We start from the raw sequence: 24,880 nt of genomic DNA, 5'->3' as shown, positions 1-24,880 counted from the left end.
TATATCAAAGTGTTAAATACCCAGTGCTTCTCACACAGCCAAATATTTAAGAAGGGATACTGGGAGATACCACAACTATATTTGGCTTAAATCAAGATAGAAGTGGTAGAGGTTGTGGATTTCCTCATGGGGGCTCCCTTTGGCTAATAGAATATAGGGGAATGGCTGAATATTATACTGCTACAATGCAAATTCCAATGACTTTGAGGGGGAATGCTACATTTCTTAACATCAACTTCTTCAAACAATGACAAGACCCTATTGGGCACCTCTTGGGTAATTTTCCTCAGCAAAATTTGACCTAGATTTGGAGTTTGGCGTTAGCCGTGAAAACCAGCGTTAGAGGCTCCTAACGCTGGTTTTAGGCTACCGCCGGTATTTGGAGTCACTCAAAATAGGGTCTAACGCTCACTTTTCATCCGCGACTTTTCCATACCGCAGATCCCCTTACGTAAATTGCGTATCCTATCTTTTCATGGGATCTTTCTAACTCCGGTATTTAGAGTCGTTTCTGAAGTGAGCGTTAGACATCTAACGACAAAACTCCAGCCGCAGGAAAAAAGTCAGTAGTTAAGAGCTTTCTGGGCTAACGCCGGTTTATAAAGCTCTTAACTACTGTACTCTAAAGTACACTAGCACCCATAAACTACCTATGTACCCCTAAACCGAGGTCCCCCCACATTGCCGACACTCGAATAAATTTTTTAACCCCTAATCTGCCGACCGCCACCTACGTTATCCTTATGTACCCCTAATCTGCTGCCCCTAACACCAGCGACCCCTGTATTATATTTATTAACCCCTAATCTGCCCCCCACAATGTCGCAGCCAGCTACCTACAATAATTAACCCCTAATCTGCCGACCGCAAAGCGCCGCCACCTACGTTATCCTTATGTACCCCTAATCTGCTGCCCCTAACACCGCCGACCCCTATATTATATTTATTAACCCCTAATCTGCGCCCCACAACGTCGCAGCCAGCTACCTACAATAATTAACCCCTAATCTGCCGACCGCAAAGCGCCGCCACCTACGTTATCCTTATGTACCCCTAATCTGCTGCCCCTAACACCGCCGACCCCTGTATTATATTTATTAACCCCTAATCTGCCCCCCACAACGTCGCCTCCACCTGCCTACACTTATTAACCCCTAATCTGCCGACCGGACCTGAGCGCTACTATAATAAAGTTATTAACCCCTAATCCGCCTCACTAACCCTATAATAAATAGTATTAACCCCTAATCTGCCCTCCCTAACATCGCCGACACCTAACTTCAATTATTAACCCCTAATCTGCCGACTGGAGCTCACCGCTATTCTAATAAATGTATTAACCCCTAAAGCTAAGTCTAACCCTAACACTAACACCCCCCTAAATTAAATATAATTTACATCTAACGAAATTAATTAACTCTTATTAAATAAATTATTCCTATTTAAAGATAAATACTTACCTGTAAAATAAATCCTAATATAGCTACAATATAAATTATAATTATATTATAGCTATTTTAGGATTTATATTTATTTTACAGGTAACTTTGTATTTATTTTAACCAGGTACAATAGCTATTAAATAGTTAAGAACTATTTAATAGCTAAAATAGTTAAAATAATTACAAAATTACCTGTAAAATAAATACTAACCTAAGTTACAATTAAACCTAACACTACACTATCAATAAATTAATTAAATAAACTACCTACAATTTCCTACAATTAACCTAACACTACACTATCAATAAATTAATTAAATACAATTCCTATAAATAAATACAATTAAATAAACTAGCTAAAGTACAAAAAATAAAAAAGAACTAAGTTACAAAAAATAAAAAAATATTTACAAACATAAGAAAAATATTACAACAATTTTAAACTAATTACACCTACTCTAAGCCCCCTAATAAAATAACAAAGCCCCCCAAAATAAAAAAATGCCCTACCCTATTCTAAATTACAAAAGTTCAAAGCTCTTTTACCTTACCAGCCCTGAACAGGGCCCTTTGCGGGGCATGCCCCAAAGAATTCAGCTCTTTTGCCTGTAAAAAAAAACATACAATACCCCCCCAACATTACAACCCACCACCCACATACCCCTAATCTAACCCAAACCCCCCTTAAATAAACCTAACACTAAGCCCCTGAAGATCTTCCTACCTTATCTTCACCCTGCCAGGTTCACCGATCCATCCTGAAGAGCTCCTCCGATGTCCTGATCCAAGCCCAAGCGGGGGGCTGAAGAGGTCCATGATCCGGCTGAAGTCTTCATCCAAGCGGGAGCTGAAGAGGTCCATGATCCGGATGAAGTCTTCATCCAAGAGGGAGCTGAAGAGGTCCATGATCCGGATGAAGTCTTCTATCAACGGCATCTTCAATCTTCTTTCTTCCGGATCCATCTTGCAGACCTCCGACGCGGAACATTCTCTTCTCCCAACGCCTACTAGCCGAATGGCGGTTCCTTTAAGGGACGTCATCCAAGATGGCGTCCCTCAAATTCCGATTGGCTGATAGGATTCTATCAGCCAATCGGAATTAAGGTAGGAATATTCTGATTGGCTGATGGAATCAGCCAATCAGAATCAAGTTCAATCCGATTGGCTGATCCAATCAGCCAATCAGATTGAGCTTGCATTCTATTGGCTGATCGGAACAGCCAATAGAATGTGAGCTCAATCTGATTGGCTGATTGGATCAGCCAATCGGATTGAACTTGATTCTGATTGGCTGATTCCATCAGCCAATCAGAATATTCCTACCTTAATTCCGATTGGCTTATAGAATCCTATCAGCCAATCGGAATTCGAGGGACGCCATCTTGGATGACGTCCCTTAAAGGAACCGTCATTCGGCTAGTAGGCGTCGGGAGAAGAGGATGTTCCGCGTCGGAGGTCTGCAAGATGGATCCGGAAGAAAGAAGATTGAAGATGCCGTTGATAGAAGACTTCATCCGGATCATGGATCTCTTCAGCTCCCGCTTGGATGAAGACTTCATCCGGATCATGGACCTCTTCAGCTCCCGCTTGGATGAAGACTTCAGCCGGATCATGGACCTCTTCAGCCCCCCGCTTGGGCTTGGATCAGGACATCGGAGGAGCTCTTCAGGACGGATCGGTGAACCTGGCAGGGTGAAGATAAGGTAGGAAGATCTTCAGGGGCTTAGTGTTAGGTTTATTTAAGGGGGGTTTGGGTTAGATTAGGGGTATGTGGGTGGTGGGTTGTAATGTTGGGGGGGGGGTATTGTATGTTTTTTTTTACAGGCAAAAGAGCTGAATTCTTTGGGGCATGCCCCGCAAAGGGCCCTGTTCAGGGCTGGTAAGGTAAAAGAACTTTGAACTTTTGTAATTTAGAATAGGGTAGGGCATTTTTTTATTTTGGGGGGCTTTGTTATTTTATTAGGGGGCTTAGAGTAGGTGTAATTAGTTTAAAATTGTTGTAATATTTTTCTTATGTTTGTAAATATTTTTTTATTTTTGTAACTTAGTTCTTTTTTATTTTTTGTACTTTAGCTAGTTTATTTAATTGTATTTATTTGTAGGAATTGTATTTAATTAATTTATTGATAGTGTAGTGTTAGGTTAATTGTAGGTAATTGTAGGTAGTTTATTTAATTAATTTATTGATAGTGTAGTGTTAGGTTTAATTGTAACTTAGGTAAGTATTTATTTTACAGGTAATTTTGTAATTATTTTAACTATTTTAGCTATTAAATAGTTCTTAACTATTTAATAGCTATTGTACCTGGTTAAAATAAATACAAAGTTACCTGTAAAATAAATATAAATCCTAAAATAGCTATAATATAATTATAATTTATATTGTAGCTATATTAGGATTTATTTTACAGGTAAGTATTTATCTTTAAATAGGAATAATTTATTTAATAAGAGTTAATTAATTTCGTTAGATGTAAATTATATTTAATTTAGGGGGGTGTTAGTGTTAGGGTTAGACTTAGCTTTAGGGGTTAATACATTTATTAGAATAGCAGTGAGCTCCAGTCGGCAGATTAGGGGTTAATAATTGAAGTTAGGCGTCGGCGATGTTAGGGAGGGCAGATTAGGGGTTAATACTATTTATTATAGGGTTAGTGAGGCGGATTAGGGGTTAATAACTTTATTATAGTAGCGCTCAGGTCCGGTCGGCAGATTAGGGGTTAATAAGTGGAGGCGACATTGTGGGGGGCACATTAGGGGTTAATAAATATAATATAGGGGTCGGCGATGTTAGGGCAGCAGATTAGGGGTACATAGGGATAATGTAAGTAGCGGCGGTTTACGGAGCGGCAGATTAGGGGTTAATAATAATATGCAGGGGTCAGCGATAGCGGGGGCGGCAGATTAGGGGTTAATAAGTGTAAGGTTAGGGGTGTTTAGACTCGGGTACATGTTAGAGTATTAAGTGCAGACGTAGGAAGGGTTACCGCATAGCAAACAATGGGGCTGCGTTAGGAGCTGAACGCGGCTTTTTTGCAGGTGTTTTTTTCAGCTCAAACAGCTCCATTGTTTCCTATGGGGGAATCGTGCACGAGCACGTTTTTGAGGCTGGCCACTTGCGTAAGCAACTCTGGTATCGAGAGTTGAAGCTGCATTAAAAATGCTCTACGCTCCTTTTTTGGAGCCTAACGCAGCCATTCTGTGGACTCTCAATACCAGAGTTATTTTTATGGTGCGGCCAGAAAAAAGCCGGCGTTAGTTTTTCGGGTCGTTGCCGACAAAACTCCAAATCTAGCCGTTTGTATTTACTTGTTGAACCATGAAACACAATGTGTCCCTCTTTTAGAGGATGGTTCTTTCACCAAGCCTCACACCTCTTTGGTGGGCTCTCATTTGCTGCTGCTTGTCACCACTACCAACACATTTTGTGCCAGATCCCAGAACATGGGATGGGACCTTCTATGCTGAGATAGCTGCATGTGGCCCTGAAGTTTGCACTGGGGCAATATTTTGCAGACTTTTATAAGACTTAACCTTCTCCCATTGTACATGAAAATATTTTTGCATACACAATTTTACTGCCTGACAACCTCAACAACTAAACCTTCAAAACTTAAAAATTTTGAAGTTGGAAAGGCAACATCATATTGGTCCTCAGTATCCAAACTTCAGTCATCCTGTAAAGGTTCACTTTTGCTTCTATAATTTTGCATACAAAACACAAATTACAGAAAACTTCCTGAAAACAGCTTCTGCTTCTTTTTCTATTATTTTTTTATTTAAGGTTTGATGCAATGAAAATACTTGTTTATTAAGATCACACTCTTTACTGCTACTTTAAGAAGGAGGTTGAGACGTTTTTGAGCAATCTCTCTATTTCAGTCACTTTCAAATATTCCAATTTACTATAGTATTTCTGATTTGATGTTGTGTCCAATAATCCTACAAGGACCCTTGATGTAAGTTGATTATTTTTGTTGCGCATTCCAAATCCACCATAGCTTTACTGTTTTTTTACTCAAAATTTCTGGAGACACAGATAAGACAGGGGAACTATTATTTTCAAAGCACATCTCAGATCTAGATGTTGAGGGGGCATATTTCCTTTATCGTATAGATTTCCTATGTAAAATGATGCACAAAACAAGCTAAATAAATAATATATATGTTCCTTTCATGCCTATCAAATTATCTTAAGCAAGACAAGCATTTTTAGGAAGTAAAACAACATAGATAATACCCAAAAATGTGGTTCATCTTAAAATATACCACCTGTAGGTATTACAAAAAAATAAAATTATTAACGCAACATACAAAGGCGTACACTACTCCTAACTATATATACACAGTTTATAAGCAACTTAGTTTACTCAAAACACTTACACACACCCAAGTTATGCTACATTTACCAGAGCTTTTCTTACATAACGCCACTGATCTCCACAGGGAAGAAGCTTCTTTGGAAAAATGGGAATGTTTTTTTTTAAGTTCCTTTCCACGGATCACTGAGATCTGTGATTTACTAGATCTCCCTTCTGTAAATCTAAAGTACTTTAATGCACTGGATAATAATGTATCATTCAGCACATTAATAAAAAAATAGTTCTGGAAAAAAAGCCTCAATCTAGTGTTTTATTACTTATTAATAGACATGAGCATGAGCAAAAAATTTGTCTCATCCCAAAGATTTGTTTTGAAATTTTTCAAACATTTGGTTTGGTCAAAATTTGTCCATGCAGGCATTAAGTTCGGATGAATATTGGATTCAGATTTGTTACCATTATTTCCTATGGGAACGGCTAATATAGACAATTAATATTAAATAAAAACTTACATTAAAGAATTTGAAAAAATTAAAAGAACATAGTTTTCAATGTTAAAAGAACATACAACTCCTGTATGACTAAAATTAGCATTTAGGGCCTGACCGTCTGTCCCTAACATCAGTCATTAGTAATATTATAGCAGGATAGGGTGGAGACGATAGACAAATGAATGGCTAGACCCTCTGTATATCATTAAAAACAAAAAAGCATATTAACCAAACTATACATTTCCTTCCCCTCATTCCTATACCTTTTTTGGCGCCAAATGGCATGAACAAATAAACAAATCGATCTCGTCAAACAATCATTCGTGGGGGAGCGGAGCTAACCGCCGAGCTAGACAGTCGCAAGGGTTCAGAGCTCCGTAAATTTTACCCTTATAAGTTAAACTTTTTTATGTATACTAAATTTGTATGCATTCTACTATAGCTGCTAATCTAAAGGGACTCTAATGAACAGTATTTGGTGACAATTCTACTACGAGAAAACATACTGTAGGCAGTTATAGAGAGATTCCAGCACCCACATCCGGGGAATTAGGCCTGAGGAATCAGGCCCTCAGTCTCATCGCATACACCGCTCAAAATGGAGGCAGATTATGTGGCCATACAAGACCTTATGGCCGATTTTGAGCTACGGATGTGTAGCAGATTTGACCGCCTCCTGCACCTAATGGAGTGTACCCATATGCGAGTGAAAACTTCTGAACCAGTAGTGGAAGAGGCGGCGAAGCCGGAAACTCAGAGTGATGTCAAACAAGTTGCCCTTGAAAGATCTTGGAGACCTGTATTGGCCCCGGAACAGAGAGAGGCGGTCAGCTTGCTGGGGGTGGTTGATGACGGCTTCCATGTTTGGAGGAAGAACTATGCAGATGTGGCGAGGAGACAGACAAGCGCTGTGTCTGGGAGCCGATCCGAAGAAGCCTTTGTGTATTGGACTGACTCATGCAACTGTAGGAATCTCTCTCACTCACCCTTGCGGCAGCCTGGTTCAGGGGAGCTAATCATCACTCAACACGCCACACAACGAATCTGTTTGGGCAGAACTGGTATTGGGTAAACCTATCTTTATAGACCAGGCTTGTTTGTGGGCACTTTGGTTTCATTGGCCTAAATGACAGCTTTGTAGCCCGAAGGATCATATGAGACCCAATCTGTGCTGCCAGGCTGTTAGTTAGCAAGGCGGATAGTCTTTTCTATTTCATCTCCTCCATGTCATAAATACCACGCACAAACTTTTATTTCATAATCAGCAGCTTCCCCAGAGCAAGTGTTTCCGAGCCTGTATGTTTATTGATCTGACACCTATGCTGAGTTTGAACCTTTCTTACTACTGTTGACATTTATTTGTTGTTCAAGCTTCCGCAGTTCAGGTGTTGGTTGGGAACTATGAGTATGGTTAATGCTAAGTGGGATCATTATGCTGCCACTATTGAATTGCCCCAGCTAACTATATTATGAAAACAGATGCTTACGGCTTTCAACAGAGTCCTTACGTACTAAAGACTGCCCACAGCATTTACACCATGTGGATAGCTGGTATTTTTTGCCCTGTACATTCTGCTGTATGTTTATTTCTAAAACACTACTAGAGTCCCCTCTAGATATTATATACAACTAGGAAGAAGGGAATGTACAATATAGGTGTTGATTAGGTTGAATGCTATGTTTGGTGAAGGGGACCCTATATCCAGATTTTCACCCGCCCCCCCAACCCTAAAACCTCTAATGTGTTGTAAGGGATGAATAATTTATCCTCCACATTTTTTTTTTTGGCAGAGTTCTGAAGTCTCTGCTCAGTTCGTAGAGCCTCTGTTAGAGTTTGCCACTATATTAGAGTAAAATTGGCTCTCCGAATACCCATAAGGTTAGATTATTATGACCACTCTCCTGTGTTATATTGCTAGCAGACTCTTCAGCTTTTAATTTTATTATGACTGCTGGTTCACATGAAAGCCTCTTGACAGTGTTAAGGCTATAAACCTGACTTATATAGTTGTGCCTTGATGAGACATTTGTCTCACTCCCAACCCCTATGGAATCATCTCACATATAACATATTTAAGGGGTATGGGAACTATATATATATAAGTGTGTATCTTTTGATGTACATAATAGCATTCTATTGATTGGTCTTTATCTGGGCATTTTAAACTCTATAGTCCTGTACTCAGTCTACAAATATTAACTGTTATAGTTCTTATAAAATTCGCCCTGAAGGTTGGTGTATTTATTTGGGAGTTCTCAGGCTCCCCCAGAGTTCATTAATCCTGGCAATTCTTTATATCATATTAACCTTTAAATTTTAAGATATCTCAGCCTCTTATAATTTCTGTTTCTTCAAAACTGTGTGAACTATAATGGTGTTAATAGTTATGAGCCTACTATATTGGACCTCAAACCTCTCTGCTTGCATTGTTGTTGTTTTCTTCTGTTATGTGTGATCAGTCCACGGGTCATCATTACTTCTGGGATATAACTCCTCCCCAACAGGAAATGCAAGAGGATTCACCCAGCAGAGCTGCATATAGCTCCTCCCCTCTACGTCAGTCCCAGTCATTCTCTTGCACCCAACGACTAGATAGGATGTGTGAGAGGACTATGGTGATTATACTTAGTTTTTATGACTTCAATCAAAAGTTTGTTATTTTAAAATAGCACCGGAGCGTGTTATTACTTCTCTGGCAGAGTTTGAGGAAGAATCTGTCAGAGTTTTTTACTATGATTTTAACCGGAGTAGTTAAGATCATATTGCTGTTCTCGGCCATCTGAGGGAGGTAAAGGCTTCAGATCAGGGGACAGCGGGCAGAGGAATCTGCATTGAGGTATGTAGCAGTTTTTATTTTCTGAATGGAATTGATGAGAAAATCCTGCCATACCGTTAAAATGACATGTATGTATACACTTCAGTATTCTGGGGATGGTATTTCACCGGAACTACTCTGTTAAAGGTCACTAATCCTTTTTAATAACTATTTATCATGTTAAACGTTTTTGCTGGAATGTAGAATCGTTTACATTGCTGAGGTACTGTGTGAATAAATATTTGGGCATTATTTTCCACTTGGCAGTTTTTTTGCTTTATTTGGGACAGTTTCGTTTCTCTTCACTGCTGTGTGGGAGAGGGAGGGGCCGTTTTGGCGCTCTTTGCTACGCATCAAAAAATACCAGTCAGTTACTTTTATTTTTCCTGCATGATCCGGTTCATCTCTGATAGATCTCAGGGGTCTTCAAACTTCTTTGAAGGGAGGTAAATTCTCTCAGCAGAGCTGTGAGAATTCTTATAGTGACTGTGAATAAAAACGTTGCTTTGTATTTTTTATGTCAAATTTAATTATTGTTATTTTACTAATGGGAACAAACCTTTGCTAAAAGTTTTGTTGTTTTAAAGTTTGATGCTATAACTGTTTTTCAGTTCACTATTTCAACTGTCATTTAATCGTTAGTACCTCTTTGAGGCACAGTACGTTTTTTGCTAAAAAAGATTATAACCAAGTTGTAAGTTTTTTGCTAGTGTGTTAAACATGTCTGACTCAGAGGAAGATATCTGTGTCATTTGTTCCAATGCCAAGGTGGAGCCCAATAGAAATTTATGTACTAACTGTATTGATGCTACTTTAAATAAAAGTCAATCTGTACAATGTGAACAAATTTCACCAAACAGCGAGGGGAGAGTTATGCCGACTAACTCGCCTCACGCGGCAGTACCTGCATCTCCCGCCCGGGAGGTGCGTGATATTTTGGCGCCTAGTACATCTGGGCGGCCATTACAGATAACATTACAAGATATGGCTACTGTTATGACTGAAGTTTTGTCTAAATTACCAGAACTAAGAGGCAAGCGTGATCACTCTGGGGTGAGAACAGAGTGCGCTGACAATGCTAGGGCCATGTCTGATACTGCGTCACAGCTCGCAGAGCATGAGGACGGAGAGCTTCATTCTGTGGGTGACGGTTCTGATCCAAACAGATTGGACTCAGATATTTCAAATTTTAAATTTAAATTGGAGAACCTCCGTGTGTTACTAGGGGAGGTCTTAGCAGCTCTCAACGATTGTAACACCGTTGCAATACCAGAGAAACTGTGTAGGTTGGATAAATATTTTGCGGTACCGGCGAGTACTGACGTTTTTCCTATACCTAAGAGACTAACTGAAATTGTTACTAAGGAGTGGGATAGACCCGGTGTGCCGTTCTCACCCCCTCCAATATTTAGAAAGATGTTTCCAATAGACGCCACCACTCGGGACTTATGGCAAACGGTCCCCAAGGTGGAGGGAGCAGTTTCTACTTTAGCTAAGCGTACCACTATCCCGGTGGAGGATAGCTGTGCTTTCTCAGATCCAATGGATAAAAAATTAGAGGGTTACCTTAAGAAAATGTTTGTTCAACAAGGTTTTATATTACAACCCCTTGCATGTATCGCGCCGATTACGGCTGCGGCAGCATTTTGGATTGAGTCGCTTGAAGAGAACCTTAGTTCATCTACGCTAGACGACATTACGGACAGGCTTAGAGTCCTCAAACTAGCTAATTCCTTCATTTCGGAGGCCGTAGTACATTTAACCAAACTTACGGCTAAGAACTCAGGATTCGCCATACAGGCACGTAGGGCGCTGTGGCTAAAATCCTGGTCAGCTGATGTTACTTCTAAGTCCAAATTACTTAACATACCTTTCAAGGGGCAGTCTTTATTTGGGCCCGGTTTGAAAGAGATTATCGCTGACATTACAGGAGGTAAGGGCCACGCCCTACCTCAAGACAAAGCCAAAGCTAAGGCTAGACAGTCTAATTTTCGTCCCTTTCGGAACTTTAAAACAGGAGCAGCATCAACCTCCACTGCACCAAAACAGGAAGGAGCTGTTGCTCGTTACAGGCAAGGCTGGAAGCCTAACCAGTCCTGGAACAAGAGCAAGCAGGCCAGGAAACCTGCTGCTGCCCCAAAGACAGCATGAACCGAGAGCCCCCGATCCGGGACCGGATCTAGTGGGGGGCAGACTCTCTCTCTTCGCCCAGGCCTGGGCAAGAGATGTTCAGGATCCCTGGGCTCTAGAGATCATATCACAGGGATACCTTCTAGACTTCAAATTATCTCCCCCAAGAGGGAGATTTCATCTGTCAAGGTTGTCAACAAACCAGATAAAGAAAGAAGCGTTTCTACGCTGCGTACAAGATCTGTTATTAATGGGAGTGATCCATCCGGTTCCGCGGTCGGAACAAGGACAAGGGTTCTACTCAAACCTGTTTGTGGTTCCCAAAAAAGAGGGAACTTTCAGGCCAATCTTAGATTTAAAGACTCTAAACAAATTCCTAAGAGTTCCATCGTTCAAAATGGAAACTATTCGGACAATCTTACCCATGATCCAAGAGGGTCAGTACATGACCACAGTGGATTTAAAGGATGCTTACCTTCACATACCGATCCACAAAGATCATCACCGGTATCTAAGGTTTGCCTTCTTAGACAGGCACTACCAGTTTGTAGCTCTTCCATTCGGATTGGCTACGGCTCCAAGAATCTTCACAAAGGTTCTGGGTGCCCTTCTAGCGGTACTAAGACCGCGAGGGATTTCGGTAGCTCCGTACCTAGACGACATTCTAATACAAGCTTCAAGCTTTCAAACTGCCAAGTCTCATACAGAGTTAGTTCTGGCATTTCTAAGGTCGCATGGATGGAAAGTGAACGAAAAGAAGAGTTCTCTCTTTCCTCTCACAAGAGTTCCATTCTTGGGGACTCTTATAGATTCTGTAGAAATGAAGATTTACCTGACAGAAGACAGGTTAACAAAGCTTCAAAATGCATGCCGCGTCCTTCATTCCATTCAACACCCGTCAGTAGCTCAATGCATGGAGGTGATCGGCTTAATGGTAGCGGCAATGGACATAGTACCTTTTGCACGCCTACACCTCAGACCGCTGCAATTATGCATGCTAAGTCAGTGGAATGGGGATTACTCAGATTTGTCCCCTACTCTGAATCTGAATCAAGAGACCAGAAATTCTCTTCTATGGTGGCTTTATCGGCCACACCTGTCCAGGGGGATGCCATTCAGCAGGCCAGACTGGACAATTGTAACAACGGACGCCAGCCTACTAGGTTGGGGCGCTGTCTGGAATTCTCTGAAGGCTCAGGGACTATGGAATCAGGAGGAGAGTCTCCTTCCAATAAACATTCTGGAATTGAGAGCAGTTCTCAATGCCCTTCTGGCTTGGCCCCAGTTAACAACTCGGGGGTTCATCAGGTTTCAGTCGGACAACATCACGACTGTAGCTTACATCAACCATCAGGGAGGGACAAGAAGCTCCCTAGCAATGATGGAAGTATCAAAGATAATTCGCTGGGCAGAGTCTCACTCTTGCCACCTGTCAGCAATCCACATCCCGGGAGTGGAGAACTGGGAGGCGGATTTCTTGAGTCGCCAGACTTTTCATCCGGGGGAGTGGGAACTTCATCCGGAGGTCTTTGCCCAAATACTTCGACGTTGGGGCAAACCAGAGATAGATCTCATGGCGTCTCGCCAGAACGCCAAACTTCCTCGCTACGGGTCCAGATCCAGGGATCCGGGAGCAGTTCTGATAGATGCTTTGACAGCACCTTGGAACTTCAGGATGGCTTATGTGTTTCCACCCTTCCCGCTGCTTCCTCGATTGATTGCCAAAATCAAACAGGAGAGAGCATCAGTAATTCTAATAGCACCTGCATGGCCACGCAGGACTTGGTATGCAGATCTAGTGGACATGTCATCCTGTCCGCCTTGGTCTCTACCTCTAAGACAGGACCTTCTGATACAGGGTCCATTCAAACATCAAAATCTAACTTCTCTGAAGCTGACTGCTTGGAAATTGAACGCTTGATTTTATCAAAACGTGGTTTTTCTGAGTCGGTTATTGATACCCTAATTCAGGCTAGGAAGCCTGTTACCAGAAGGATTTACCATAAAATATGGCGGAAATACCTATACTGGTGCGAATCCAAAGGTTACTCCTGGAGTAAGGTTAGGATCGCTAGGATACTGTCTTTTCTACAAGAAGGTTTAGAAAAGGGTTTATCAGCTAGTTCATTAAAGGGACAGATTTCAGCTCTGTCCATCTTGTTACACAGAAGTCTGTCAGAAAATCCAGACGTCCAGTCCTTTTGTCAGGCTTTAGCTAGGATCAAGCCTGTGTTTAAAGCTGTTGCTCCACCATGGAGTTTAAACTTAGTTCTTAACGTTTTACAGGGTGTTCCGTTTGAACCCCTTCATTCCATTGATATAAAAATGTTATCTTGGAAAGTTCTGTTTTTAATGGCTATTTCCTCGGCTCGAAGAGTCTCTGAGTTATCAGCCTTACATTGTGATTCCCCTTATCTGATTTTTCACTCAGACAAGGTAGTTCTGCGTACTAAACCTGGGTTCTTACCTAAGGTAGTCACTAACAGGAACATCAATCAAGAGATTGTTGTCCCATCCTTGTGTCCAAATCCTTCTTCAAAGAAGGAACGTCTTTTACACAATCTAGATGTAGTTCGTGCCCTCAAGTTCTACTTGCAGGCAACTAAAGATTTTCGCCAAACTTCTTCCTTGTTTGTCGTTTACTCTGGACAGAGGAGAGGTCAAAAAGCTTCTGCTACCTCTCTCTCTTTTTGGCTTCGTAGCATAATACGTTTAGCCTATGAGACTGCTGGACAGCAGCCTCCTGAAAGAATTACAGCTCACTCCACTAGAGCTGTGGCTTCCACTTGGGCCTTTAAGAATGAGGCCTCTGTTGAACAGATTTGCAAGGCTGCAACTTGGTCTTCACTTCATACTTTTTCCAAATTTTACAAATTTGACACTTTTGCTTCTTCGGAGGCTATTTTTGGGAGAAAGGTTCTTCAGGCAGTGGTTCCTTCTGTATAATGAGCCTGCCTTTCCCTCCCGTCATCCGTGTACTTTTGCTTTGGTATTGGTATCCCAGAAGTAATGATGACCCGTGGACTGATCACACATAACAGAAGAAAACATAATTTATGCTTACCTGATAAATTCCTTTCTTCTGTTGTGTGATCAGTCCACGGCCCGCCCTGTTTTTAAGGCAGGTAAATATCTTTTAAATTATACTCCAGTCACCACTTCACCCTTGGTTACTCCTTTCTCGTTGATTCTTGGTCGAATGACTGGGACTGACGTAGAGGGGAGGAGCTATATGCAGCTCTGCTGGGTGAATCCTCTTGCATTTCCTGTTGGGGAGGAGTTATATCCCAGAAGTAATGATGACCCGTGGACTGATCACACAACAGAAGAAAGGAATTTATCAGGTAAGCATAAATTATGTTTTGTTTTTTTTTTTTTTCTTTTGACAATATGTTAGTTGTCACTAAAGTAACTACTGTGAGTCTATATCATGATATTTTATATGTCCTCCTTTAATAGTTGTATCTGATTTCTGGACCTACTCAGGGTCCTGGAAGGCATTTGAAGGAGAGAGTTTAGTGCAGACCCAAAAGTGGCCTGTGTTATCTAAAAATCCTCTGATTAGTAAGTCAAATTCATTGGAGCCCAGGAGTGGCCCAACTATTACTGAGGAAAAAGAGGGTGATGTTAGGTTTGCTCCCTAAATAGTTTGCATTTAACTGATATTCCTAGTGGAGAATTACATGGACTTATGCCAAGAGCTTTAGCCTTACATATGATTTTTGTATCCTAACATTCTTGTTATTCTTATTGTTTAACTTATATGCTATGTTAACTGTGCGAACTGTATTTGTATTTGTATCTGCTTGACCCTCAATAAAAAATATTTTAAAAATATTTAAAAAAAAAAACACAAAAAAACATTCATTTGTATTTCGTCAGTTTCGTAAAATAATGTATTCAGCTGTTCGTATATCAAATGACTCGACAAATCATCAAAGCCTGAATACACATCTGTACGTATTAATTTATCTCAGGTTTTCCTCCTTAAAGGGACATGAAACCCAAATCTTCTTTCATGATTCAGATAGAGAATACAATTTTAAACAACTTTCTCATTTACTTCTATTATCTAATTTGTTTAATTATATTGCTATCATTTGATGAAGGAGCAGTGATGCACTACCGGTTTCTAACTGAACCCATGGGTGAGACAATGACAATCGGTATATATATATACAGTCACCAATCCGAAGCTAGAACCTAGGTTCTTTGCTGCTCCTGAGCTTGCCAAAATAAACATTTCAGCAAAGGATAACAAGAGAAGGAAGCAGATTATATAATAGAAGTAAATTGGAAAGTTGTTTAAAATTGTATTATCTGTCTGAATCATGAAAGAAAAAAATTGGGTTTTGTGTCCCTTTAAACTATACATTGCTTAAATGCCAATCCATCTTCATCTTATGATTATTTCACTTATCACTAATCTTATATATAGTGCCATAATAGCTATAAGTCACTCACGTCCCTAGAACAATACTATCCTGTAATTGATTTAGATGCAGACTAGCATATAAAACCACCTGGTGTATATGTTGTATGTCTAGGGCTTTAGGGCTTTGGCCTACATGTTCAGATGTTTATAAAACTGATTAACAACAATCTCACCATTTATCAGTAAACTTAAAAAAAAACTTACTGATCTAGCCCTAGATCTGTTACCCCCTTTTTTATTATCAACTTGCTTTCATGGGATATGAACTGGGTTGGCTAAAATAAAATTTTCCAGGATTTGTGAATGCTGTTCCTTTATATGTATATAGCCCAGCTATCACCCATTCTCACATCCTGGAATATTTGCATACTTTAGCAAGCTTTCTGGATTTTTTTTATTAATTTGAAGTATTAGACCATTCCTTTTAGATGGGTTTATCATTCATCATTAAAACACACCTTGAATTTGCGTCATACCAGTCACACAATAAAGGTTTCTGGTAAAAATGTTTGTAGACAAGGTCATGGACGGCATGCTGTTCATATTGGTTTTAAAAGAACTTTCTTAATCTGTAATATATATATATATTTTACATGTGAATTGTGGATTTCAGAATTTTAACAAGGAATGCCTCTTTGCACGTTTGCTATAATATAGATTATAAACATTCTACATCTTCTACTCACTAAATCTGAATTGAAATTCTTAGTTTCTGGAGTATTGTCTGGGGATGGGGAGAAGTGTTTGTTTATGTTAGATATCCCTTGGGTGGGGGATATTTGAGGTTGGAGTTTCTCTATGGTCATCTTTATTGGTGGATAGTGATATGCCTTAAAAATGTAAATATATATTTGGATTCAACAAAGATTCATGGAACATTCTACATAACCTATATAAGTTGATCAGAGTGTTGGGCAGTCCTGAGAAATGGTCCCACTTGATGCTCAGCAGACATCCCTGCAATAAAGTGTAGCACCTCCATATGTTATTTTCAGTCCTTTTGCACCAGTTCATGCTTTGTGGTACATACCTTTCAGACTCAATTGGCTCTAGTAACAACAACATGGAGACTTTGATATCCAACATCTAAATTTCAATTCAAGCATAAGCTACTCTTACTTTATGGGTTGTCTACCTCTCATTTACACACACACACTGGTTGCCATTTCAGTACTTCACAATTTAGCTTTTCCACTGAAACATTTGTCAGCATTGGTTGGAATTTCTAATACAAACATGCCTTACCTTTTACAAATAAATTCACTGAATTAATGGTCTCTGTGTATCTGTAACTTCCTTTACTCATAATGTTATTGCTGCCCTATGCCTCAGTCTTTTATATATCTGAAATCATTATTATCTTTAAAAAGCCATGTTATAGAAGTGCACTTGTGATTGGTCAGGATATACTACTTTTTTTCTAGGGTTTACTTAATATCTTGTGCTTTTCAACTAATTGTAGACTTTACAGAGACAAAAAAAACTCAGTTGATACTTCTGTGGTTAAAACCAGACACTACAAAGAAGCAGTTTCTGCTACCATGTTTTTCATATATAATTGAGACGTAGGGGGATATTTATCAAAGCATCAAACGAAAATACGCTTGAATTCCACATTGTAATTGTCGCGAGATTGATCCGCCGTAGTTATCAAAGCGTCAAGATCTGCAAATGTTGAAATTTGTGACGTAACATACGATCCAGCGATCTCAATCCGACGCAAATCGATGCGAGTTGAAAACCTGTGGAATTTGAGCAGAATCGTGTTCATTCGCCCTCCTATTCGACACTATCAAAATTTCTACAGTTACGCTCGCATCATTTCCGACTCAGCGTACCTGGTTTTCAATCCGCCACCCTTCAGGTCGCGGATGCCATAGAACTCAATGGGAGTCGGAAAACACAGAAAGATTATGTCCGATGCTGCAAGAGAATGAAGTATATTACATAATAAAAGTAAATTAGAAACTTTATTACAATTGTATACCCTTTCTAGATCAAACAATATTATTGTTTCACATTTGGTGCACTAGTAGATATAGGGATAAAAATTAAAAATACATTACTACTTATGGATTATGCTACAAATTTGTCTCTCATTACAAATCAAGGGGACAATATTATTTCTACATATTTGGTGCAAAGTTTTGCCCCAAACTTGTCGCACTTTCAAATTTACGTCTATTATCTAATTTGCTTCATTCTCTTGTTATCCTTTGCTGAAGGAACAGCATTTCACTACTGGCATCTAGCTGAACACATCTATTTAGCCAATTACAAGAGACAAATGTGTGCAGGCACCAATTAGCGGCTAGCTCCCACTAGTGCAACTTAAATGTTTACTTTCCTATCCCTTTAAAATATCCATAGATTGCAAATAAATACATATGATACTCTGATTACATGTTATATTCGAAAGTATTCCTGCTCAGAATAATAATACATTTACACTATATACATATAGTGGTATAAATAAACATAGAGATATGACAGACAACATTGTTTAGAACAAAAAAAGGAACTTCGGGACATGTAAATATGTTTGCAAAAGATTTCTGACATAACAAATGAAATGGTATAAATAAAGTTGGGAAAAGCCCGAATAGCCACAACATCGATGACTGTTAGTTAACACCAGTCTGATGCTCTTCGCACCGCACTTGATGCACGTGTTTTTTACGTTTTTTTATATATATAAGGAGATCGTATTCAGATCCGCGATGTTTGGCGAGTGTATTGATGCCCGCGAATGCAACATAGTTGACGCTTTGATAAATATCCCCCATAACTACCACTCAGTGGCTGACCTAATGTTCAGAGGGCCCTGGTGCAAGAATATGTTTTAGCCCCCCACCCCCAACACATTCTGCATTTGCATAAAGGCATATCGCCAGCTTTGGGACATGCACTGAATATGCTTTATATACAGCTTCTTCAAACTGCAAATGATAAAACTTACAAAAGTGACCTAGTATAAATACCCCTACTGCCATAATCAATTCATTAACGAATATAGCCAACACATGACTTAATCATTAGTACATACATTGTGTGCATAACAAATATACAAAATTAATATACAAACTTATTACATATATTACATATTTATTACATATATATATATTACATCAATTATTTTAACTTAAACTGTGGTTACATTCCCTTTCCCTAAACGTTTTTCACGCCTACTACAACTTATGTGGAGCTTGTAAACAGCAGCACAGAATTAAAACGTGATCAATACATGGCCAATGGAAAAGGCTGTTGCACATGATCACTCTACACTCAGGTATCCACATCACACGAATCATTGAAGCAAAATGAGGTCATATGACTGGACTTGAGAGCCCATTCATAAAGCATGTTCCTCCATGATTATCTGAGGGGGACTTCCACATCATCCACATAAGTGACCTACTTTGATTCCTCTGTGGCTAGAGGTGAGCTAGCTGGGGAGCTCTTGAGGACCCAGACTGCCTTTATTGCACTTTGAGATAAGTGCTTAAACTACGTGAGTAGCCGATATCAGGGGGATCTGAGTTAGGGGGCTTAAACGCTGAAATTATTCTGCCATTGGAGCGCCTTCTTTCTCTTTTTTATTTCAGTTTTCTATCTTATTCTATGAAGAGCTGAACGTGGCAGTATTTTTTATTCATCTTTTAACAGCAGCACGCTCTTGTAACCCTGTCAAGTGTTGCAAGTATGCGCAGAAAGAGGAGCAGTATGAGAGCACGCTGCTGTAAAAAGACAGTGTATGCATTACATTTTAGGCTAAGCAGCTATGTGAGTTTCTACTAATCCTGCAAGCAGCTATAAATATATGACGAGCGGTGACTATTCAGCAGAATAAGGGCTAACACAAGGGATTTCAAAACCCTGAAATTTAGACATCTGGCTTAAATTTAAGGGTGCTAATGCACCCAGGAAAAAAGCGAGGATTACATTTTGGAAAATTAGTAGAATTAAAAAGCAAATTTTTTCACCTTGACCTCAACCTTATAATGAAGCTCGTGGAGTTATTTATTCGAGAATGCCGCTTTGATGAGGTTACTCACACTTCTTTCATGTCCGCATACCTATCGCTGCATGTTATTTCTACCCCGTGCTAATCATGTCCCATGTCTGACTCTCACATTGTAAACACACAAACAACCTGTTGCTATGTAGACCAGTCGCTCAAAGAACACCAAGGGAGATGTAGTACAATTTCTCGCTTTCCCTGAGTGCAAGATGACACCAGGGGGCCGAATTATCATGCGGCGGGCGGACATGACTCGCACAGCGAATCATGTTCGCCAAACATCGCTAAATTCTGTCGGGATTTAACATTGCAGAAGCATTTCTTGTGAAATGCTTGTGCAATGCCGCCCCCTGCCCATTCGCGGCAGCTAGCAGGAAGTGTAAATCATCCCGATCGTATTTGAGGTGGCGGACGAGTTAAGGAGCAACGGTCTTACGACCGCTGCTTCTTAAGTTAAGCGAGCTGGAAACTTCGGGGGTAGATTGCAGCATCCGCTGCTTGGTAAATCTACCCCCAGGACTGCAACTTCCATGATTATTTGCATTGTCATCTAGCTTACATAGAATAGTATTGTATTAATGAAGGCGAGCACACGGGAAATGTAAACTATGCCAAATCATAATTGTGTTATACCTTCTAGGCCAGTTTGGCCCTAGAGCTGCACATCAACCTGGGTTAAAAACTGCAACAACAACAAAAAAAACACGCCAGACATACACAGCAGAAGATATTGCAGTCTGCTGCTGAGAGACACTGAACCCAATTTTTTTTGGCATCTAAGCCAATTTTTGGTTCAGACCATGAACAGCACTTGTTTATTGGTGAGTGAATTTATTCACCAATCAGCAAGAACAACCCAGGTTGTTCAACAAAAATAGGCTTAAATTCTTGCTTTTCAAAAACAGATACCAAGAGAATGAATAAAATTTGATAATAGGAGTAAATTAGAAAGTTGCTTAAAATTGCATGCTCTATCTGAATCAAAAAAAGAAAAAAATTATTAACAGTGTCCCTTTAACGCCTTAATGACCACAGCACTTTTCCATTTTCTGTCCGTTTGGGACCAAGGCTATTTTTACATTTTTGAGGTGTTTGTGTTTAGCTGTAATTTTCCTCTTACTCATTTACTGTACCCACACATATTATATACCGTTTTTCTCGCCATTAAATGGACTTTCTAAAGATACCATTATTTTCATCATATCTTATAATTTACTATAAAAAAATTATAAAATATGAGGAAAAAATGGAAAAAAACACACTTTTTCTAACTTTGACCCCCAAAATCTGTTACACATCTACAACCACAAAAAAACACCCATGCTAAATAGTTTCTAAATTTTGTCCTGAATTTAGAAATACCCAATGTTTACATGTTCTTTGCTTTTTTTGTAAACTATAGGGCCATAAATACAAGTAGCACTTTGCTATTTCCAAACCATTTCTTTTCAAAATTAGCGCTAGTTACATTAGAACACTGATATCTTTCAGGAATCTCTGAATATCCATTGACATGTATATATTTTTTTTTAGTAGACAACCCAAAGTATTGATCTAGGCCCATTTTGGTATATTTCATGCCACCATTTCACCGCCAAATGCAATCAAATACAAAAAATCGTTCACTTTTCACAAATTTTTTCACAAACTTTTGGTTTCTAACTTAAATTATTTACAAACAGCTTGTGCAATTATGGCATAAATTGTTGTAAATTCTTATCTGGGATCCCCTTTGTTCAGAAATAGCAGACATATATGACTTTGGCGTTGCTTTTTGGTAATTAGAAGGCCGCTAAATGCCACTGCGCACCACACGTGTATTATGCCCAGCAGTGAAGGGGTTAATTAGGGAGCATGTAGGGAGCTTTTTGGGATAGTTTTAGCTTTAGTGTAGTGTAGTAGACAACCCCAAGTATTGATCTAGGCCAATTTTGGTATATTTTATGCCACCATTTCACCGCCAAATGCGATCAAATTAAAAAAAAAGTTAAATTTTTCTCAATTTTAGGTTTCTCACTGAAATTATTTACAAACAGCTTATGCAATTATGGCACAAATGGTTGTAAATGCTTCTCTGGGATCCCCTTTGTTCAGAAATAGCAGACATATATGGCTTTGGCATTGCTTTTTGGTAATTAGAAGGCCTCTAAATGCCGCTGCGCATCACACGTGTATTATGGCTAGCAGTGAAGGGGTTAATTATGTAGCTTGTAGGGAGCTTGCAGGGTTAATTTTATCTTTAGTGTAGAGCTCAGCCTCCCACCTGAAACATCAGACCCCCTGATCCCTCCCAAACAGTTCTCTTCCCTCCCCCACCCCAGAATTGTCCCCGCCATCTTAAGTACTGGCAGAAACTCTGCCAGTACTAAAATAAAAGGTATTTGGCCCTTTTTAAAAAAAAAAAAAAGCATATTTACATATGCTGATGTGTATGATCCCCCCTTAGAACCCAACCTCACTGATCCCCCACCTAACAGCACTCTAACCCTTCCCCTCTGCCTTAATGGGCGCCATCTTGGGTACTGGCAGCTGTCTGCCAGTACCCAGTTTTGCAAAAAATGTGCCTTTTTATTAAAAAAAAAAGCCCTTTTCTGTAGTGTAGCTTTCCCCCCCCACCAAGACCAACCCCCCACCCCTTCCAGATCCCTTAGATTATATTTTTAAAGTTTAAACTTTCTTTTTTTTTTTTACTTTTTACTTTATGTTTTTCTGTAGTGTAGCGGTTCCCACCCGCTCCCGCCCCGTGCACGCGCCCGCCCACCAACCCCTGTGCATGCGCGCGCTCCCGTGCGCGCCCCCGTGGGTCCCGCCCCCGATCCCGCCCCCCTCCACTCCATACAGAGCATCGATGGCCGCCCACCCGCCTCCCACGTAAGCTCCCACCCACCAACGATACCGGCCATCGATGTCCGGTGCAGAGAGGGCCACAGAGTGGCTCTCTCTGCATCGGATGGCCAAGGGGGGTTATTGCAGGATGCCTCCATATCGAGGCATCACTGCAATAACCGGAAAGCAGCTGGAAGCGAGCAGGATCGCTTCCAGCTGCTTTACAGACCAAGGACGTACGCCACACGTCCTCGGTCATTAAGTGTATTTTTTTTGAGGACGTGTGGCGTACGTCCTTGGTCGTTAAGGGGTTAAGTAATGTAGTTTAAATGTATATGACTGCCCCCTCTAGTGCTAGCAAATGCAAATTGCAACCAACACAGGAATCTTTAGAAAACCTGCAAAGTTTGGGCTAGATTATAAATGGGGCAATACAATTTTCGGCACTGTTGAGTGCTTATTACTCTCGAGGTACATCAATAGCACTAGTATTTTTGCCCTGGCATTTCAAGTGGAAAGTAAAAAAGTAACTTCCAATGTGAGACTCAGGCACGTTAACATCTGGAGGTAGGATATTGCGACCACCTTCACTTTTTTTCTCGAGTACTAACCTGAAGAATATATAGATATAGAAAAACAAAGTGACAATGTGGAACTAGCTGCGTTTTGGATACTTTACATTTGCACTTAAAGTGGGAGCCTAGCACTTATTAAACAGATTTGCATCTGAGCAAGTATTCAAGTGACAAGGCATTACAGATTGCTGACATTCATCCCTCTTTGATTATCACCAAGGAGATATCTGAATTCTGGCTGTCCTGTTCCATACTCTGAGAGGTGCCAAGCATCTTACCGATACAAATCATCCTTACCTCATATGATTGAGGACTTGTGAAGTAAGTGTACATCTGAGTGGGGGCTGTATATGAAGAGACTCTTTACCAGCAATTATATTTCACTTTGTTCATTCATCTGGGGGGTATTTTAAGCCATTTTTTGGACTATAACTGCTTATGACATATTATTGTTTAATGTTTAAGTCTTTGATATATATCTATAACCTGCATCATTAACTTTGTATGTATAGTAATTCATTTATAGTGCCATCCTGGTTCTTTTTGTATTTTCATATATATATATATATATAAAAATAAAAAGAACAAAATGAGGAAATGTTATAAAATGTAAGTAGACAATCATATATGTGACAATGTTAATATAGGAATAGATATACAGGTGTGTATATATATATATATATATATATATATATATATATACTGTACATATATACAGTATGCATTTACACTAATAATTACATTGTTCTGTAAGTAAAAAACACTGGGAGGTGAAATATGAATAACTAATGTCTGGTTAGCGCACAAGCAATAGGTTAGATTTTTTTTTCTGTGATCTCCATTGACTTCTATAATAGAATACATTAAAAAAGTGTTAATACATTTTAAAATGCCTTATTTTAGATACAAGAAACAAAAACACATTTAACTTTAAATTTTTCATAGCTTATCAAAGGTTAGTAGTTTCTTGTAGAAAAACCTACCTCTGTTACAATTGATACTCCTGTAGTGTTATAAACCCATCCATCTCTACAGCTTATAATGGGCTCTCTGCTTTCACCAGAATCAGAAATATTTATCAATGGATTTAGACAACTCAGAGAAGTTCTGTTCCAGTCTACATCATATTGAAAACACTGGCTCATATACAACTGATCTGTTGAGTCATAAAGCCCCGGGACTGTATAATTCAGTTGTTCTTCCAAACTCCATCCACATTTGCTTCGTAAATCCTCAGCCCCTGGGTTTGCGCACCTGAATTCAGGCACAAGACCTAGAAAAACAATACCCACATAGATGGGGCTAAAAACTGCAGAAATAAAACACATGATGAAAAATAACTGCTTTTGAAATAAATCAAATTGTCCGATCTGTTCCAGGATGTCATCAAAAGTTGCCATTTTTGTTTAGAAAAGATCTTGTTTAGTTTCAGAAGCTACAGCATTTGATAGATATTCCAGCATTAGTCACACTGTATATCCGAAAGATATTAATATATAACGAACCACAATATCGTTTTCATTCAGTTAAACTGTCTGTTTATAAGTCACTAACCAATGGTTTAAGAGTAGTTCAGCATAAATCAAAGTGTGCTTGTGTCTGTGTGGTATGTGGTGCACTACATATGTTGGTTATGTTTTCAAACACATTTATGCTTTATAAATGCCCTCTATGTAAATACATATAAAGAGATTTTAATACACATATTTAATCACGTGTAGTAAAATGACTTTGCAATATAATGTTATTATTTATTTTGCCCTCTATTCTTGTAATTTAAATCTGAAAATTCAAAGGACATTAAACACCTCTTGCTTCTTTT

At 39.5% G+C, this 24,880-nt stretch overlaps 1 protein-coding gene across 1 annotated transcript in view; it reads right to left on the bottom strand.

Moving 5' to 3' along the window:
- SLC22A2 (solute carrier family 22 member 2) overlaps nt 1-24,458 on the bottom strand; it is a 106,122-nt gene extending 81,664 nt beyond the window's left edge. The window contains exon 1 of the mRNA XM_053709276.1: nt 24,042-24,458. Coding sequence (XP_053565251.1) covers nt 24,042-24,458 — 417 coding nt within the window. The remainder of the gene's footprint in view (nt 1-24,041) is intronic.
- Nucleotides 24,459-24,880: the final 422 nt, after the last annotated feature.

Source organism: Bombina bombina, chromosome 4 (genome assembly GCF_027579735.1).
Source record: "Bombina bombina isolate aBomBom1 chromosome 4, aBomBom1.pri, whole genome shotgun sequence".
Taxonomy (NCBI): Eukaryota; Metazoa; Chordata; class Amphibia; order Anura; family Bombinatoridae; genus Bombina; species Bombina bombina.
The sequence above is the reverse complement of the archived record's forward strand: the minus strand, read 5'-3'. Positions and strand labels throughout refer to the sequence as shown.